The following is a 21334-nucleotide window of genomic DNA, read 5'->3' as shown; positions in this document are numbered from 1 at the left end:
GTCCTATCATCTGCTGGCTCTGACCTCTTTTAGTGGATTCTGAAAGCAGTGGCGAGCTCGGAGAAGAAAGCGACGCGAAGCAGTGAGACGTTCCCAGTGTTGTAAAGGTTTAATGAGACACACAAGGATATTTATCAAACAATCCCTCCGTTTACTTAGACTACGTGAGAGTAGAAAGATAAGAGAGTACAGCAGGATCGGTTCAAGGTAGGTTCACACATACATTTTCAGGAAGGAAAACTGTTACAATTTATGATAAATGAAAACCAATAAGAGAGGCTTTGTTCAGAGTTTTTACAGAATGGAATGTAACATATTCACAACACCTGTATTCACATCTATCCATACATACATACACATATATATATACATACATATATATATATATATATATATATATATATACATATACATACATACATACATATCACTCTGCAGTGGAAATTGAAAAGACAAAGCAAGGCAATTCATTTCACAGAGGTTAACCAGGGTCAGTTTGTGTGTGTGTGTGTGTGTGTGTGTGTGTGTGTGTGTGTGTGTGTGTGTGTGTGTGTGTGTGTGTGTGTGTGTGTGTGTGTGTGTGTGTGTGTGGTAAGGTTATGACAGCCAAACACAAGAAATGTGCTTTTGTAGCCTAGTTGGAAAACTGTGCTTTTTTTTTAAATACTTAGATAAATTAGATAAAGGTGAAGTTGTTCTGATAAAAGAAAGCGACTAAAAGGAAGCCAAACATTGTAGAAGGTCACATTCAACATATTTCCCCCTAAACTTTATTAAGAACAATTCAGTACAATACGTAAGTTCTTGTATATTGAGTTTTCATTCCTCAAAAACAATATGAACATCCCAAACAGCAAGGCTCTATTGATAATACATTAAAATGCATACATATAAACATAAAATAAGAGTACATAATACGGTCTATGTAACAGTATTTCTTACACAGCTGAATATATCAATGTATCAAACATCATTTATATTTTAAGACCCTATCAGTAAATCACAGTAATTTTTCTGCAGACCAAAAACATTGTGCCTTATTCATAACACCAAACATTGTCACATATTACCTGGTTTTTATCGGATAGTGTAGGGAAGAAAAAATATTAATTTATTAATCATTTTTAAACTATATATATATATATATGAAAAGATCTAAAGCATATCTATAGTAAACACTCTGAAATCTGATTGGATAAAAACAATCCACCTCGCAAGTGCCCTGGTCTCTGATTGGCTCACCGCACATACGCCTACCTGCTCTGTTACGTGACGCAGCTACGCCTTCGGGCTTACGTTCTGCCTTCTTGCACATTTGGTTTGACACCTCAAACACGCGCTACTCCACACCGTCATGTCTCTCGGAAAAGTTGCCCGGAGTTTGGTGAAACCAGCCCGGGGTGTCCTGCGGTCCTCGGCGTTGAACCGGAGCTACGCCGCTGTCGCGGAAGCCAGAGCGGTGCTGGAGAGCGAGCTCGACGGTATCCGAGCCGCGGGGACGTGGAAAGCGGAGAGGATCATTACGTCAAAGCAGGGACCTCATATCAACGTGGACGGCAGCCGTAGCAGTGAGTGGTAACGTCAGTAGTTTACAGTAGGAGCTTTCATAAGACCCAATTGCCCTTAAACGCACCATGGGGTACAAATTCTGGATAGAAATGTAGTCGTTAGACGGTTGTAGGTTTTTCACAACCTGCACAAAACCAAAGCCTTCTTTTCTTTTCCAAAACTGTTACATGTTTTATAGGGTCTTTTTACGGCAATATTTCTATTCTTTATTTATGTTCTTGACTGTTGCAGTTGGCACGCTGCCCCAGTGTTATCTTGATGAACTTGACTCCAACTATAGTTAACTTCAGTCATGTAACGGTTTAAATGACCGAAGGACACACCTGCTCATTTCTTGTTTCGCACCACTGAGTTGATTTACAGGGCTCACTTTTACAAACCTGTACAGAAAATCAACACACAACCTTTTAAAAACGTATGATTCAAGCTAATCAGTAGGGCTGTGGCTCGATTGAAGAAATTCTTAGTCGACTAACACTTACTCAATTGTATCGACTAATCGATTAGTTGATTTAATCGACAGATCTGTAAATCTGAGTTTCTCCGCAAAGAGTCATGCAAAAGCACCACTTTAATTCTTGTGTTTACCAGAGATGTGCTCGTACGTTTCTAATCTAATCTAACTAATCGACTAAAGAAATCTACGTTGACTAAGACCAAAACGACCGATTAGTCAACTAATCGACTAAGAGGGAGCAGCCCTACTAATCTCAAATAGGTCAGAACAATTTTGGTCTTAAAATGGTTTATAACATCAACAGTAAGCTGTTATGTACTTAGCTTTCATTTGCAAAAGTAAGCATACATTGTCAATTTGCAGCAGCTAATCTGTTCAGGATGAACCCTTCCCTGATTTATGAATGGTCCATTGACTTTAGGCAGTGGCCCCTCATGTGTGAAACTGGCTCTGTTCAGTCCATCTGAATGGCAACGCCTCAGTCCCATGCTTTGTTTTCTTTGACTCTTTTGTCCTGATATGTTGGCTTTATTGTCACTCGCCTTTTTGGCAAAAAAAAACTAAAAGAAGGACTCAATTTGAGTTGCTCACAGAGGTTATTGTTTTACTGATTTATAGGACTGGGCAATATATCGATATTATATGGATATCATGATATGAGACTAGATATCGTCTTAGATTTTGGATATCGTAAAATCGTAATATGTTAAGTGTGGTTGTTTTTTTTCCTGGTTTTGAAGGCTGCATTAGAGTAAAGTGACTCAACAGACTGTTCTAGCTGTTCTATTATTTACCTTTACACACTTTGTCATAAAATTGACATTTCTGATGATTATTCATCAAAAATCTCATTATGTAAATAATATTTTGTTAAAGCACCAATTGTCAATCCTACAATATCCTCGCAATATCGACATCAAGGTATTTGGTCAAGAATATCGTGATATTTGATTTTCTCCATATCGCCCAGCCCTACTGATTTGAATTGTACTTTGACCTTTTTTTTTTTTACCTTTTGGTTTCCTGCATTCCATCTAAACGCTGTCTTTATCTCTCTCAGGCATTTTGAATTTCTGTGCCAACAACTACCTGGGACTGTCCAGCCACCCAGAGGTGGTGCAGGCGGGGATAGATGCTCTGAAGTCATATGGTGCTGGGTTGAGCTCTGTCAGATTCATCTGTGGCACACAGGTACGACGGCTACATCAGCACTTAAAGGAGAATCGATTTCAACACGTAGCTCTGTTGGTTGTAAATTTGGAGTGCTGTCAGTAGCGAGAAAAACAAAAAACAATCGGGGCTGCCTACACCGTGTTATCCTCCTGCTAGCGTTAGCACCCAGGAGGCTGAAACAGGGCAGGTTTTAAACGTGCTTTTTAACATGTCTGAAATGTCATTACAAGTGCTTACCCATGTGAAGTGATTCCTTCTGAGTGAACACAGTGAATCTTACGGAGCCCCCCTGGTCCCACTTTGTCAAAAAAATTAATTATAATTATCTTGTGGCCACGAGATAGTATCTTGAGGCCTCAAGATACTTATCTTGAGGCCTCAAGATACTATCTTGTGGCCACAAGATAGTTATCTTGAGGCCACAAGATAACTATCTTGAGGCCTCAAGATAGTTATCTTGTTGGCAGTCTGGCACACGTGGGTGCTCAGTATTTTCCGTGGATGCTCGAGCTCCAGAGCACCCACGGTATCGGCGCCTATGCTCCTGATGAGATCTGCCTCAGGTGCACTGGGAGGAGTCTTCCGTTCTGTGCCAGGCAAACCAAAACACCACACTATATACAAAATAAAACACCCGAAACACCACACTATATACAAAATAAAACACCCGAAACACCACACTATATACAACATAAGAAAACTGTGGTGCCTGGCTCCACTTTGTGACATATATACATGTAAAAAGTATAAATATAGGCTATAAAATATGTAGAAGAATTATCTCGTGGCCACAAGATAGTTATCTTGAGGCCTCAAGATACTATCTCGTGGCCACAAGATACTATCTCGTGGCCACAAGATACTATCTCGTGGCCACAAGATAGTTATAATTAATTTTTTTTACAAAGTGGGACCAGGGGGACTTCGTAGAATCTGACTGCAGTAGATGTGAAAGAAATGCATAAAAGTTGTGCTTATTCAGCTCTGTTGCGGTGTTGAGACGTATTTTGAAAATCGACTTAAATCGGAAAATTAATTTTTTATTTTGATTTCTTTTTTTTAAAGCCAGCCCAAGCATGAACACATGGAAAACAACATAATACATGTAGCTGAATTGCAGCTAAATCTCACTCTGTGTACATAGGATCTACACAAAAATCTGGAGCAGAAGCTAGCAGAGTTCCATGAGAGGGAGGACTGCATCCTCTATGCTAGCTGTTTTGATGCTAACGCTGGACTGTTTGAGGTATGTCGTCCTGTTTTACACTCTACTGTCTCCAGCCGGGGGAAGCCTGGGACCAGAACAGAAAGATCTCTCCTGCTGGGAGCAGTGAAGTATCCTATTACTCTTACACACAGGTTCTGTTGGGCCCGGATGACGCGGTGCTGTCTGATGAGCTAAACCACGCCTCCATCATCGATGGGATCCGACTGTGTCGAGCAAAGAGGCTGCGCTACAAACACATGGACCTCAGCGATCTGGAGAACAAGCTCAAAGAGTCTCAGGTGGGTGGGGACCTTTTCCAGGACAGCATGGAAACAAACTTTATGTCTGTGCATTTAATATTTATGCCACGGATAAAATATCGGATAAAATATCTTATAAATATCACTCTGTGAGTGACCAAATATTCAAATGTACAGTGGGCATTGACTATTTCCTTCATAAAACTGTTGACAGTGGGTTCTTTGCGTAACCTAGACTGACTTTTGCCTGGTAAGTGTTAGCTTTAGTCTTTTAGCATATGTCAGCGTGTTTGTTTGTTGAGAAGAAGGTAAAAAAGTCACTCCAACTTCAGATAAAAAGTCTACAACTTCTCTCCTTCTGTTCAAGATTTATTTCCAAGCAATAAGGCAGAAAAGGGTACAGGAATACACAGCTGTGGGAAACAGTTTGCTTCGTTCTGAAAACCCCGCAAAATGTGCCCCGAATCCTTTGTCTAAACAGTTTAAATACTATTCTACTCCGGCGCGTTCTTCTCTTATTGGTCCCGGCAGGTGTCAGGTCTTTTTTGTACGTCCAATGGCTTTTACAGACTTGAAACATGATGTGTCTTGTTTTTAAATGTTGTATTAAATGTGTCAAAACTGGTTAAAAGTTTGAACTAAAAGCAAAGATATGATGTATGTTCCTTTTTAATTTTTGACTGGCATGTTACCATCTGTCAAGGAGCTTCCCTGATCTTCACGCCTCTCCCAGTCGCACATCCTCTCTCTGGACAAAGGGCTGGCAATGTGCCAGACTGCTGACTTGACACAAAAAGTAGCTGAGTTCAATAGTTCAAATGGTGTCATCTTCTGGAACTTTTCAGAATGGAAAGTTACTGGGGGAAGGCACTCTGATTTCTTTCTATGCTCTGTATTAACCCTTTGTCCATGTACTATGAGTACACTGAAGTAAAATTGAAACCTTCCATTACATAGAAAGAAAGTCATTATTACTAATTGTTTATATTTATATGATGGTATAGAAAGTCATTAGTGATTGCATTTACTCAGGGCCTTGGTGTGACTTGTTTTGTTGAACTTAGGCACATGTTAACTTTTATTTTTTCTTCACACATAACATCATGTATGTAGCCATCCAGTGCATATTTAGGACCCTTTTACAGTGCCAATGAATGGTGCCGGTACCCGGAGGTCCGCGTTTACCCTTCGGTCAATTCCCACTGGATGACTTGCTTCAGAAGGGGTTGAAAATCACAACTTTCCCTCTTTACCGTTTAGCGCAGCGCCATTGCACCCATAAACAACACCGGCTTGGCCGCCTCATCCTCCCCAGCTCCACCCTCTCGTCAAAAATCGCCACGCACGGTTGCAAAATACCAAGACGCCGGCCCTCGTCTTGCCAAACGCGATACATCAAAACAGCGGTCCACAAACCACAAATGTCACGGATGCTACATCCGTTCTTTTTACAGTCTGTGGTGTGTGCACTTTGCAGAAACAAAACTGATATTGATAAGACCTAATGCTCACCACAACTGTCCTCATCTGAGACACATAACAGATGTGATGGCCAGAAGAGGTCACACGGGTCAGTCTCACAGCATGTTCGTTTCAGTTTCACTGCTCATTAAACCCTTATCGCCGTGGTGACGGGGTCAGATTAGGGTGACAGTATTGATCGGACTGCTTGCGCTCCAACTGACCATCAGGACTCTGTTTGGTCCTCCTCAGTCGTCTCGTATGCGCCTGGTGGTGACAGATGGAGTCTTCTCGATGGACGGAGACGTGGCTCCCCTGACGGGAATCTGTGACCTGGCGGAACAGTACGGAGCCATGGTGTTTATAGACGAATGCCACGCCACCGGTTTCCTGGGGCCCCGGGGCAGGTGGGTAAGATCACGATTAACGCAAAAATGCAAAAAGATGCATTTCTTTTTGCCTTCTAATTCATGTTTTATTTGTAGCATACCATTAGATGAACATGCTTGTCAGCTTAGATATATTTGGTACGCCATCCTGATGTGTAGACATCTGTAATGACCAGTGTTGTAGCACGGTGGCTCAGTGGTTAGCACTTCTGCCTCACAGCAAGAAGGTTCTGGGTTCGAACCCAGGTCGTCCTAGGCCTTTCTGTGTGGAGTTTGCATGTTCTCCCCGTGCTTGCGTGGGTTTCCTCCGGGCGCTCCGGTTTCTTCCCACCATAAAAACATACATGCAACTAGGACTACAGTTGAAAATTAGCCGTCTGGCTAACACTGGTGCATTTACAGAAATGTTGATTAATGTGCATTGTCCTAAAATAAATAAATAAACTCCAGATGGTCTCAGTCTCAGATAAAGAGGACTTGGGATTTTATTTCAAGACCATCCAGACCACAACTAGCCTGGCTCCGCCCTCCTACGTACTTCCGCTCAATTTTCATTTTCCTTCAGTACTACGTCTGGTTTTGCGGTATATTCGCGGGCTTTATCCAGCCAAATCTTTACCGGTCCAATCAGCGAACAGAGGGAGTGGCTGAGAACGATGACGTTGAGGTCGTGCGCTAGTTTGAGTTGTAGTTCTGTAATGGCGGCGGAGAAAGATGCGAGCGAAGCCAGTCGGGCCGTTGTGGCAACGCTGCTGAAATATCCAGAAGTTAAAGCCCGAGCAAGACCAATCTTTGCTGAGTTGTGTTGGGGGCCATGATGTCGCGGCCCTCCTCCCCACGGGGTTCAGGAATAGTTTGATTTTCCAGCTCGCTCCGTTAGTGGTGAAGGAGTTAGCTAAGGCTAACGCTAGCGATGCTAAGCCGACGTCACGACCAAACGTTAGCGATTGGTTCTGGCAGATCCAGAGTGGCTCTGGGCAGATCCAATAGTTTTAAACTTCAACAGAGGACCCGCCTTCTGAAGAGCGATGTGACGGTTACAGAGGCTTCGTATCACTTTTTCTTCAAAAGCCAACTCCCTTCATGCCTTCCCCTCGATAACCCCCGCGTCTACCATGCCCTTTTCTGCCGTACAGCAACACCGTTACTGTCAGCGGAGCGGATGTTTTGGTCTATATTAAAAGGAGTTATTTCAGATACAGTACAGGCCAAAAGTTTGGACACACCTTCTCATTCAATGAGTTTCCTTTTTATTTTCATGACTATTTACATTGTAGATTCTCACTGAAGGCATCAAAACTATGAATGAACACACATGGAATTATGTACTTAACAAAAAAGTGAGAAATAACTGAAAACATGTCTTATATTTTAGATTCTTCAAAGTAGCCACCCTTTGCTTTTTTATTAATAAGGGAAATAATTCCACTAATTAACCCTGACAAAGCACACCTGTGAAGGTAAAACCATTTCAGGTGACTACCTCATGAAGCTCATTGAGAGAACACCAAGGGTTTGCAGAGTTATCAAAAAAAGCAAAGGGTGGCTACTTTGAGGAATCTAAAATATAAGACATGTTTTCAGTTATTTCACACTTTTTTGTTAAGTACATAATTCCATATGTGTTCATTCATAGTTTTGATGCCTTCAGTGAGAATCTATAACGTAAATAGTCATAAAAATAAAGAAAATGCATTGAATGAGAAGGTGTGTCCAAACTTTTGGCCTGTACTGTACTTCCCTGCTTTTTAGTTTATTAGAGAGACACACACGCCCGTATTAAAGGGCCCTGGCAAGGCAAGGCAAGAGGCTTCGATTACCACCCTAGATGTCCCCTACTAACGGGCTTCTAACCCCCTGTGTATGAAAAGCACTGCCCGAGGGGATCTTTATAACCAAATGATTTTTCTTAAGTACTCACGGTTTTAAGGCCGCTCCTCTCAGGATCACCGAAGGTCCTTTCCTTCCAAAGGACGCCAGCTAGCCTTCCCTGGTCGCCGCGTCGAGAGAGGCCAAGCGCTCGGGGGCTCTGACCGGCCGAGCGGGTAGGGAAATGCACTCCGCTGACAGATAACAGCAGGTCTGACTGTCAAGATCAGTCCCCGCCGGGCTGCAACTCGCCACGGGCGGTTAAAGAGGAGTCTGAGCTGTCCCCAGATAGGGTGTCCCCCCCGCCCGTACGGCAGGGGTGGAGGAAAAAAGAGAGTCTTCCAAAAAAGGCACAAAAATTCACGGGTTTTTTGGTTCCCTAGCTCAACACGAGCTCAGGTTTTTTTTTTTTTTTTATATATATATGAAGCAGAGAAAACCAAAAACAAATAAGCTAAGTTGAATAAAAATTAAAATGTTCAAAGTCCTGAACCTAGGACTTCAGGACTTATACTTCAGGACTAATTCAGTGAGTAATTCCTCTAAATGCTGAAGTACTAAAACCCTCGCGTCCGAAGAGCAAGGTGCCCTAACCACACAAGAGATTTTTGCTGGCAAAACTCCCTTATTTATGTACATTTTTTGTTCACTCCCCCAGATGCAGTACATACAAGCCAAAAGGCATGTAGACAAAAGTCAGAAGGCACAAATGGGAAGCTTCACCTCTGAGCATGTTCCATCTCTATACATTACACAAGCTACATGATCAGTGACCCTCGCATGAACTTCCCCTTTTTTTGCAGCAGTCTCCTACACTCTTTCATTTGAAAGCACACAGTCAAAACCATGATCCATTTATAGTACAATACATACCAATAATTTTTATAGCAGTAATATAAGTTTTTAGCTGTTTTGGGGTTACTACACTTCAAAGCAGTAATATAATTTTAGCTGTTTTGGGGTTTTCAACTGTACCCCCGTTCATCACTTCAAGGAGAGTGGCCAGACTCTCTGTACAAATGAAATGGACCAGAGTCTGGTAGGACCAGGCTAATGGACCAGAGTCTGGTAGGACCAGGCTAATGGACCAGAGTCTGGTAGGACCAGGCTAGTGTACCACAGTCTGGTAGGACCAGGCTAGTGTACTAGAGTCTGGTAGGACTAGGCTAGTGTACCAGAGTCTGGTAGGACCAGGCTAATGGACCAGAGTCTGGTAGGACCAGGCTAGTGGACCAGAGTCTGGTAGGACCAGGCTAGTGGACCAGAGTCTGGTAGGACCAGGCTAGTGGACCAGAGTCTGGTAGGACCAGGCTAGTGTACCAGTGTCTAGTAGGACCAGGCTAATGGACCAGAGTCTGATAGGACCAGGCTAGTGTACCAGAGTCTGGTAGGACCAGGCTAGTGTACTAGAGTCTGGTAGGACTAGGCTAGTGTACCAGAGTCTGGTAGGACCAGGCTAGTGGACCAGAGTCTGGTAGGACCAGGCTAGTGGACCAGAGTCTGGTAGGACCAGGCTAGTGTACCAGAGTCTGGTAGGACCAGGCTAGTGTACCAGTGTCTAGTAGGACCAGGCTAATGGACCAGAGTCTGATAGGACCAGGCTAGTGTACCAGAGTCTGGTAGGACCAGGCTAATGGACCAGAGTCTGGTAGGACCAGGCTAGACCTCAACTGCCTTTTGATTATTCTATCAAGGCCTTTTTCGTGATACACTCAAGGCAACAAAAGAGGTGAATGAAGACAAATATAAATTAGTTTTCTGTGTTTTTTTTTTAAATTATTTTTATGGGAATGTGGATCTTTGAGTCAATTTGAGGAGTGCCTTTGGTTAGCATTTTCCACCTTATATCGTGTAATGCAGTGTGGGATTCGCACTGTTCTGGTCTTGATGCATTCTCGTTTAAGGTGGTCTTGACTACAACGCTGGTAATTACAACTGTCAACGAACTGTAATAACGGGCAATTTAGTTTGATTGTATTATGAGGGGAGTAACTAATGGTGCTTCTCGCTGTGATTTTCAGAGGAACGGACGAACTCCTGGGAGTGATGGACAGAGTTCACATTGTAAACTCCACCCTGGGGAAAGCTCTGGGAGGAGCCGCTGGTATGTCCCCGTCAGGCCTGTCCCCGTCTGGCCTGTCCCCGACTGGCCTGTCCCCGTCTGGCCTGTCCTTGTCAGGCCTGTCCCCGTCTGGCCTGTGACTTTGATCAGTTTGGCCTGTTTGTTGCTGCTCCTCACACATAGAGCTTTAAAGCTGCACTAATGTTTTTTGGCCACTTGGGGGCGAGAAACTCCAGCGATACAAGGTCCTACAAGATGAAAACACACCTCCTGGCATATTATTTTCTTATAACGTTGTTATTAGGGATGCAACTAACAACTCATTTTATTATTAATCTGCCGATTAGTTTCTTAATGAATTGACCGGTCTATAAAATGTCAGAAAATAGTGACAAATCTCCATTCCAGTTTCTCAAAGTCCAAGGTGATGTCTTTAAATGTCTTGTGTGGTCCAAAAACTAAAGATATTCAGTTTAATATGGTATAAAACAGAAAAGAGCAGGAAACCTTCATATTTGAGAGGCTGAAAACAGCTTTTTTTGCATGAAAAGTCAGGGTTTCCCTTACCATTACAAGGCTTAGGTGCAGCACCCGAGCCGTTTTGTGTACCACCTAAGCTGAATGAATGTTAATGTCCAAGTTTATAACTTTTGGCAGTAATTGAACCCGTATCCGTTTAACATACCAAATAGTAGCTACAAAGCTAATTAAGACCTATGTACAGAAGATTCTATGTCCTGTCGGCCACTACTCCTGAAACTTGAGTGAAGATAATGACCTCTTCTGAAGAGTCCATCATGTTTTTATAATCCTCCGTGTCCTCCTTGGCTACTAGCGACTGCGTGGAGGGGTTAGCTTTAAAAACTAACTAAATGACTTTTCTCAGTCAAAGTAAACAATCTAATGGTTGTAGTCGTTCCCCTGTGGACTTCTTTAGCAAGTTCTGTCTTTAAACTTTTTGCATTTTTATATATATATATATATATATATATATATATATATATATATATATATATATATATATATAGCACACGGGCCATTAGTAAGTTTGGACAAACCTTGCCATTCAAATGCGTTTCCTTTTATTTTTTATGACTATTTACATTTTAATTTTGCACTGAAGCCATCAGAACTATGAATGAACATATATTGTACTTTATAAAAAAGTGTGGAAATAACTGAAAACATGTCTTATATTTTAGATTCTTCAAAGTAGCCACCCTTTGCTTTTTTATTATTAAGGGAACAAATTCCACTAATTAACCCTGACAAAGCACACCTGTGAAGTGAAAACCATTTCAGGTGACTACCTCATGAAGCTCATTGAGAGAACACCAAGGGTTTGCAGCGCTATCAAAAAAAAGCAAAGGGTGGCTACTTTGAAGAATCTAAAATATAAGACATGTTTTCAGTTATTTCACACTTTTTTGTTAAGTACATAATTCCATATGTGTTCATTCATAGTTTTGATGCCTTCAGTGAGAATCTACAATGTAAAAAGTCATGAAAATAAAGAAACACATTGAATGAGAAGGTGTGTCCAAACTTTTGGCCTGTACTGTATATTCCAAATTTCTTTTTCTGGTAGAAAGTCCGATGAGAAGAAAACATCTAACTTCCTGCCATAAAACAAACAAGCAAATAGTCGTTCCATTTACCTCGGAAGCCGGAGCTAAGAATGAGGTCACACCCGAGTTGAATGCGTTCCATTTCTAAGTCAGATTTTCATTGTTTTCATTAGCTCTAGCCTCGTTAGCCATTGTTAGCAATGCCAGTTTATAGCAACGCATTACGCTGTTTGTTTTAACAAAAACCAGCGTAACAACATGTCCACAAAAGATGGACAGCACTGTGTGTACGACTGATTTAGTGAGACACAAATAAGACAGAAGTGCTAATAACTATATGTTACTACAGCTTTCACTTCCGACTTCCGAGTACAAATGGAACACCCTAAAATGTCCCTACCTGTTGTATTTGTCCTTCAACAAAGCGCCATTATGTTGCCAATCCTCAGGACGTCCCGTCCACTTTCTCTTTCAGGTGGCTACACGGTTGGCCCTAAGCCTCTCATCGACCTGCTGAGGCAGCGCTCGCGGCCGTACCTGTTCTCCAACTCCCTCCCCCCCCCGGTGGTGGGCTGTGCCACGCGGGCGGTGGAGCTGCTGCTCGCCTCCAATGAGATTTCACAGAGCATGACGGCCAAAACCATGAGGTGCGTTTGATCTAAGGTGGGGCGGGGTTACCTGCGTTCATGTATTCGTGTGAGTCAAGATAGCCCATTTAATTCAATTCAATTTTAGTTATAGTATCAAATCATAACAAGAGTTATCTCGAGACACTTTACAGATAGAGTAGGTCTAGACCACACTCTATAATTTACAAAGCCCCAACAATTTACAGTAATTCCCTCAAGAGCAAGCATTAGCAGTAGCAGTGGCGAGGAATGCATGGACTAGTTTTTCAGCGTCATTTTGAGATAGGATCTTCCTAATTTTGGCAATGTTACGAAGATGGAAAAAGGCTGTTCTTGAGGTTTGTTTTAAGTGGGCGTTAAAGGATATATTCTGATCAAAAATAACAGTGATAACTAGATTTCTGACAGTAGTGGTGGAGGCCAGGACAATACCATCTAGGGTAGCTATATCTTTACTAGCTTCTCAGGGAGAAGCTAGTTTTTTTTAACCTAAAGCTGACTTACTTTTCTGAAAGTCAGTGTATTTTATTACTAGGGTTGGGTCTGTTTTGATTTGAACAATTCTGATTCCGAATCTTCCTTTCTATTCCGGTTCTTATCGATTCCCGATTCCGGTTTCTTTGAGGGGTGGAGTTGAAACCATTTTTTTTTTATTTGGATTCAGTGGTGATTTACAGTTTCACCGGGCTTAGGGTTAGGTCAGTGTAAAAGTAAGTAAGTAAGTCAAGTTTATTTGTATTAGGGGTGTAAGAAAAAGATTAGGTAGATTATTTTTTTTTTTTTGTCCCACTCCGCCCTTGCTTGGGCCGGTGTAAACATTTCCAACCAGTTTGATACTAAGTCAAACACTGAACCGGTATACCGAATGTTACCACTAGATGTCCCACCTGACTTAGCCACTCCCGATAGAGACTGATGAGAGAGAGTCTAATGAGGTTCTAACTCAGTGGTGGTAATGCACCTCTAAGACCATGACTTAGTTCCTGCAGTGTTCGTCTCTCATCTCATAGAACAATATCAATCAATATCAATATTTCAGAATACAAATCTTATAAGCATGAAACATTTCTCACATTGACACAATTAGATAACTGAGCAGAATAGTCAGTATTGCGGTGCAATATAAACAAAAGTGCAGAAGATACAATGAAATCCATAACAAAAAACGACAAAGAATAAATAAATTTTAAAAAAAAGGAAAATAAATACAATGAAAATAGTAATTCTTTCATTCCTATCTGGGGTCTGATAAACACTCATCAAACATGGAGAGCATTTTTAGATTTAATCTATTTGAAAGAATCTAAGAAAATACATAATATTTTTTCAGGAAGGTTGTGAAACGTGGAATAGCTTTTATGGAATTTGCATTTGTGTGTAAAATAATAATAATAATTACTTTTATTTATATAGCGCCTTTCATGAAACCCACGGACCCTTTACCGATTTACTGTGGCGCAGCTTAGGGAGGTTGTAGGCTGTGGTGAACAGATGGTGTTTTTAAAAAATGTCTAGGGATGGGCGCCTGGGTAGCTCATCTGGTAGAACGCGCGCCCATATACAGTATAGAGGTTTACTCCTCGATGTAGCGGCCGCGGGTCATTCCCCCCCCCACCCTCTCCGTCTCTCCCCTTTCATGTCTAAGCTGTCTTATACAAATATAGGCCTAAAACACACAAAAATTCATCTTAAAAAAGATTTCTAGAGATGGGCGCCTGGGTAGCTCACCTGGTAGAGTGCGCGCCCATATACAGAGGTTTACTCCTTGACGCAGCTGCCGCAGGTTCGACTCTGACCTGTGGCTCTTTGCTGCATGTCACCCCCTCTCTCTCTCTCTCTCTCTCTCTCTCTCTCTCTCTCTCTCCCCTTTCATGTGTTCAGCTGTCCTATAAATAAAGGCCCAAAATGCCCCCAGTAATGTCCAGGGATGTAATAGTAAAATAGTAAAGGCTCTGTCTCCGAAGGTACAGAGTCTGGTGTGGGGAATGGAGAGCAGGCCAGCGTCTGAGGAGCCTTAAAAGTGGTTCAGCTGGTAACGCTACTGCCCAACACCGCTTGCAATCCACTTTGGATTCAGTGCCGTGACGATATCGGCACAGGTGGCTAATATCGGCTACTTTTTAATTTGCCAGAAGGTGTCATAGTGACAAATGCCGGTTCAGCCCAGTTAGCGTAAAATCCAACCGGTTTAGCCTCGTACACCGGACCGAACCGGTGTAACTGAAAATCGGTTGAGTTGAAATAGTTTAAGTATTTCTGTTGAAGCCCCTGGTAAACCGGCAGACTGCCAGGCATTCTTTAACGCAACCAAATTCGCAAATTTCGCTCCACCCGCTGCAAATCCACACCTTTTGCGTTGACTTTGTATGTATTCTTGCCACCGAATCCATGTGAAAAACGCCTGAGTTTGAACACACCATAAAGAAATAATCGGACTGAGTCCTGCAGTTAAATTTTGTATGCATATAGAATTGATATTTTAAGATCATTCAGCTCATAATTCTGAGCCAGAACCTCCCGTATTTGGAAGTAGTTTGGGGAAAAATGAGGTGTAGAAGGGTTGTACAATACAGCTGTTATATCGATGTGTCAGAACTAGCACTAATGCCCTCTGGCAAAACAGATGGGCCTTTTATCTTTTATTTTTTAGGTTTTATGTAATATAATGTACAACGTATTCTGCTTATGGAAATGACACGGCAAACACCCAGGAGGACTAACTGTAGAAATGGCTTTGTTCAGTTATTAAATGAGCTAATATTTGCACTGTCGGCACGGTTAGGCTAGGTATGAAGGTGTCTGGCATTTTGTTTCATAACCTTGTTCTCACACACACATGCTGCCTTCAGGCCACATTATGCAAGTGTGAGCTACACTCTAGACAAAACATTAATATTAAACAAATAGAAGATAGAATTTTGTGAGTCTTCCTGAATAAGGTCTTGGGAAGACACATCCGTGAAATGAAGCTGCCTTCGAGTATGGTCAGAAATGTCAAGATCGATAAACGATCTGACAGAATATAATTCATTTTGAATTATAAAGTGCACTAGTGCTACATTAGAGGGTTTAATAACACAACAGGACGTCACGCAAATCATTTCAGAGACACTCACGACGCCGGGGCACTTTCTCTGGTCTGAATGGGCCCTTACGTTGCTATCCTTCTGTAATGATTACTGTAACTTTTACTGTAAAATGTTTTCTTTCTCTGGTATCCATTAAGGTTCAGGAACAAGATGACGCAGGCTGGCTTCACCATCGCAGGCTCAGCTCACCCAATCTGCCCTGTGATGCTGGGCGACGCGCGGCTGGCCTCCCTGATGGCCGACGACATGCTGAAGCTAGGTGAGACCGCCGTGGAAACCTGACCCACTGGGCTGGGAACTTCTGAACCAGCTTCATCTGGGAACACGTTCTAAAATGTGGCATTGTTTGCGCCTAGCCCTTTCATCCAGCTGTACTCTACATTGTGCCCTGATGAAGGTAATCAGGGCTCAAAATGAACACCAGCCACCAGCCAAATGCTAAAATATGCAAATGGCTGGTAGGTTTCCTTTAATCACCAGCCAAAGAAGTAATGTTAAAGGTCCTATGACATGCTGCTCTTTGTGGCCTTGACCAACTGCCACTTTTCTCGTTTGAAAGCCATGATGCCTCTCTCTCATGGGTGGGCCAAATTATCTGGGCGGGCAAAGCAGAGAAAGGGGAGGTAACCTTGCTCCTTATGACCTCATAACAAGCAAGATTCCAGAACGGCCCATCTGAGCTTTCATTTTCTCAAAGGCAGAGCAGGATACCCAGGGCTCGGTTGACACCTATCACCATTTCTAGCCACTGGGGGACCATAGACAGGCTGGGGGAACTCATATTAATGTTAAAAAACCTCATAAAGTGAAATTTTCATGCCATGGGACCTTTTAAACTATTGAGTGGCTGGTAAAATGGGAACATTCACTAGCCATTTGGCTGGTGGACAAAAAAGTTAATTTTGCACCCTGAAGGTAATAGATAAACTTTAAAACCTGGCTCATGTAGTTCGGTTGAATCGCACTAGAGTGCCCCATCTCTCTCTCTCTGGGAAGAATCAGATGCTAAAACCTAGTTCAGCCTAGGGCTGGGCGATATGGAGAAAATCAAATATCATGATATTTTTGACCAAATACCTCAATATCGATACCGCGACGATATTGTAGTGTTGACTATTGGTGCTGAGACAAAACATTCCCATATCATACAGCTGTCTACACTCCTTCAAACATAGTTCTACATCAACAGGTTTGGTTATTAGAGACTGGCCGAATATTGTCGTCCCCTGACCTGTGACCTATGAATGACCTCATGTTGTCTAAACTTTCCCTTTAGTCTCGTCATACCACAACATGGCCTTTCTGTAAATTCCACCACAGTCAGTTGTGATTTCAGTAGGAGTTAGATTTTTAAGTGGCATGTGGCAGCCGGAAGTGGCATGTTTTTCACCGCAAGACGTAAAATATAACTTATAACGTTAAAATATAACTTAGTTCTTCACCGTAACATCTAAAATTTAACTTATAACGTTAAAATATAACTTAGTTCTTCACCGTAACATCTAAAATATAACTCATAACGTTAAAATATAACTTAGTTCTTCACCGTAACATCTAAAATATAACTTATAACGTTAAAATATAACTTTCAACGTAACATTTCGTTAAAAAATACGTGCCACTTTCTAAAACCACGTGGCGTGTTATCGCGAGGCTACATGACATGAGGGTTGCGTTCAGGAAAACAAGAAACGGTTGGGATTAGGAGAAGAATAACCTGGTTAGGTTAGGGTTTACGAAAAGAACAACTGGTTGGGTTTAGGAGAAGAATAACCGGGTTAGGGTTAGGAAAACAACAAACATGAAAAAGAAATATCAATCGCAGGACACTAAGTCAAACGCGGGACTCGATCCATTCTCTCCTGGGTGAAAGTCCTGTGTTTTACCTCCATCCTCCACCCAGACCAATGTACCTAAACGGATTTTCGCTACGGCGATTATTACTATTATTACTACTCGCTACGGCATCAATTCATACGCAATTGCAGTTGGCATACGGAAGTACCGGAAGTACATGCCACTGGCACATGCCACTTAACAATCTAACTCCCTCTCTGTGATTTTGCAATCTGTGATGCGGCAGAGCAGTAAACTTTGGCAGCTTGCAGTGTTTCTCTCACAGGAGTAGACAGCAGTCAAGCTCGCCGTCACTCGCATCTCCGTGGTCAAACCAGGCGCCGCTGAAGTTGGAGACCGCAGACGTAGTCACGTCGCTCCCAAAACAATCTCTGATTGTTTGAATTAAATGAGCTGGTCTGACCACGGAGATGCGAGAAATATGCACTAGTCCAGAACACAGGACCTTCATCCTGCATTTACTTTCTTGTCCCCGCCCCCAGACACATCTGACCAATAAGAGGAGTGGACGTTTTTGCGTGATTGTAGTGATGCATTTTGGTACGCTTGGATTTTTCTCGCTGTGAAACGAAACCGTACCAAGGGGGAAACTATTCCAAGTTTACAATCTCATCAACTGATTCGGACCAGAGCAAACTAACTATAGGTGTGAAAACGCCCTTAATTATTATATACTCACAGAGGGACCCCAAAGACCTTAATATGCCACTGTCGGTCTACACTACTGACTTACTGTGTACTTGTACTTCAGAGGAAAACATACATTTACCTGACAGAGAACGTTGCAGATTCAGATTCTACTCACAAAATACCACAATTAAAATATATTGCAATAAACTATCCAGCATTATATTGGAGTTGAAAATCTCCACCTTGAAGGACATTTTGCTGAGTGATAATGCCTCTCTTTTTACTTTAACTAAATATTTGAAAGGACAGGCAGTTTTGTATTGCAAAAATAAAGTGCCTGCAGGTTCAGTAAGTCGCGGTTCGGCTGTGGCTCATGTAGAGATTTAACGTGTCTGCTTTTTTTCCGTGTAGCAGTCACACATTGTGGTAGTTTTAGGTCAATGTGGCCCAGGCGGTAGAAGCAGGGAACCGGCTAAGCAGTATGGAAAGCCAAACAGTTCAAATACACGTGATTTCTCACACGTAAACAACATATAAACAACATGTAAACAACATGTAGATTTTTCACACATAGACAACACGATAACAACACATAAACAACACTAATTAATTTCACGTGTTGTTTATGTGTGAAAAATCAACATGTTGTTTACATGTGAGAAATTAAAAAATGTGATCATCGACAACTTCTCAGTCCCTCCCCCCCCTTTCCACTAAAGCCCAAAACGGTCTCCTAAGCCCCTCCCCCCACAAGGGAGAATGAATGCATGTGCATGAGCAGTGATTGACACGCAGTTAGACACCCCCCCCCTGGCCCTGATTGGTGCATCTGAACAGGGAGCTGTGGATTTTTGCAAATCTCACTCCAGGCTGTAGGTGGAGCCAGAGGAGCTGGATTTATTTTTTAAATGGCCTGCTTCATGTAGTTCTACTGGAACATAGGGTCAGTTTCAGCAGATATGACAGAAAGGTAGTTTTATAAGTCTTACCTACTGCACCTTTTAATTATTTGCATGTAGGGTAGACAGCAATGAGTTTTGGCGGATGATCGGTTTTTGGCCAGACACCTGCAGCTAGTGAAACCTCCAATCAATGAGCCTTGTAGGGATTCAGCAGCTCCCGTGGATGTATTAAGAGAACTCTGCGCACGCGTGGGGACCCACGCACAGAGACAACCCGATTTATAGATAGATGTGAATAAACCTTCTTGACTTCCACAGAACATTTCTCTCAGACTCTGTTCTTTCCCTCTTCTCGTCTCTTCCCTCCACAGGAGTGTATGTGATTGGATTCTCCTTCCCAGTCGTACCAAAGGGCCTAGCCAGGATCCGCGTTCAGATTTCGGCCGCCCACACAAACGAAGACATCGACCACTGCGTTGACTCTTTCATCCAGACGGGCAGAAAGCACGGGGTCATCTCCTGAAAAAGGACAAATAAGCAGGAGTCCGAGTACGAGTTACTGAACAACGATGAAGCGCTTGCTCTTACAGATTGTGCCGCCTGTTACTCGAGGCCTATGACTGTCGATGATGGAAATATTAGTTACATTTGTAGGTCAACAGAAGTTAGTTTGCTTAGCTGAATAAAGCACATTTGCCAACATGTGAAGGTGTTTGCATTTTAATAAAAAACAGTTCATTTCATTTATCCCACAAAAAATTATATGAAAGAATTACATTCTATTGAATCTTTTTATCTGTTGACAGATGTGTTTATTTAAGGTTAATTTTGGTATTTCACAACCTGCAAAATGAATCTGAACCATCTCAATCATAAAAATATTTAGTAATTATGGTATTTTTCAACCTGGACCCTATTTTCCATGCATTGCTGTCTAAGTGACTAATGGGAACAAAAATCTTTAATATTGGTCCATTATTGAGTGAGAACGCTCTAACCGGCACCCGTGAACCGGGTTGCAATGTAACCCTACAGGACAAATTGTCCATTTCCGTCCACTAAAAGTTTATTATTATTATTATTATTGTAAGTGTGTGACAACATTATGGAAAGGATCCCTACAGAGATAGACCTTTTTGTTAAAGAGTAAGATCCTTTTAGTTTAACATGAAACAGCCCCGAAATCACCATCACCAAACTCCACCAGACTCCATGTAAATAATCAGGACTTTTAGCGTGTATAGAGCCAGCATATCTCCACCAGACTCCATGTAAATAATCAGGACTTTTAGCGTGTATAGAGCCAGCATATCTCCACCAGACTCCATGTAAATAATCAGGACTTTTAGCGTGTATAGAGCCAGCATATCTCCACCAGACTCCATGTAAATAATCAGGACTTTTAGCGTGTATAGAGCCAGCATATCTCCACCAGACTCCATGTAAATAATCAGGACTTTTAGCGTGTATAGAGCCAGCATATCTCCACCAGACTCCATGTAAATAATCAGGACTTTTAGCGTGTATAGAGCCAGCATTTTTCCACCAGACTCCATGTAAATAATCAGGACTTTTAGCGTGTATAGAGCTAGCATATCTCCACCAGACTCCATGTAAATAATCAGGACTTTTAGCGTGTATAGAGCCAGCATATTTCCACCAGACTCCATGTAAATAATCAGGACCTTTAGCGTGTATAGAGCTAGCATATCTCCACCAGACTCCATGTAAATAATCAGGACTTTTAGCGTGTATAGAGCCAGCATATCTCCACCAGACTCCATGTAAATAATCAGGACTTTTAGCGTGTATAGAGCCAGCATTTTTCCACCAGACTCCATGTAAATAATCAGGACTTTTAGCGTGTATAGAGCCAGCATATTTCCACCAGACTCCATGTAAATAATCAGGACCTTTAGCGTGTATAGAGCTAGCATATCTCCACCAGACTCCATGTAAATAATCAGGACTTTTAGCGTGTATAGAGCCAGCATATCTCCACATGTAAATGGGTGAATTAAGGGTTTATTTCAACCAAACCAGAGTGGTAATTGTTGGAACAGTGGAAAGATGAACCAAGACGGCTTTTGATAGTTTTATTTAGTTTCTGTCCACTTTGAATGAAGTGTGTTTTATGATGATAAAATTACTGTTTATTTATATAGAGTCTGGTGAGTTTGGCGAATGTGATTTCGGGGCAGTTTCATGGTAC

At 42.1% G+C, this 21334-nt stretch overlaps 1 protein-coding gene across 1 annotated transcript; it reads left to right on the top strand.

Moving 5' to 3' along the window:
* The first annotated feature begins 1277 nt into the window (after positions 1-1277).
* On the top strand, positions 1278-19824 carry gcat (glycine C-acetyltransferase). Its single transcript, XM_039825865.1, has 9 exons — positions 1278-1568; positions 3087-3217; positions 4344-4445; positions 4559-4705; positions 6380-6534; positions 10407-10489; positions 12491-12662; positions 15871-15992; positions 19494-19824. Exons 1-9 carry the CDS (start codon positions 1355-1357, stop codon positions 19643-19645), a joined length of 1278 nt encoding a protein of 425 aa, XP_039681799.1. The 5' UTR covers positions 1278-1354; the 3' UTR covers positions 19646-19824.
* The last annotated feature ends 1510 nt before the right edge of the window (positions 19825-21334 follow it).

This window comes from Perca fluviatilis, chromosome 15, assembly GCF_010015445.1.
Source record: "Perca fluviatilis chromosome 15, GENO_Pfluv_1.0, whole genome shotgun sequence".
NCBI classification, from domain to species: Eukaryota; Metazoa; Chordata; class Actinopteri; order Perciformes; family Percidae; genus Perca; species Perca fluviatilis.
The sequence above is the reverse complement of the archived record's forward strand: the minus strand, read 5'-3'. Positions and strand labels throughout refer to the sequence as shown.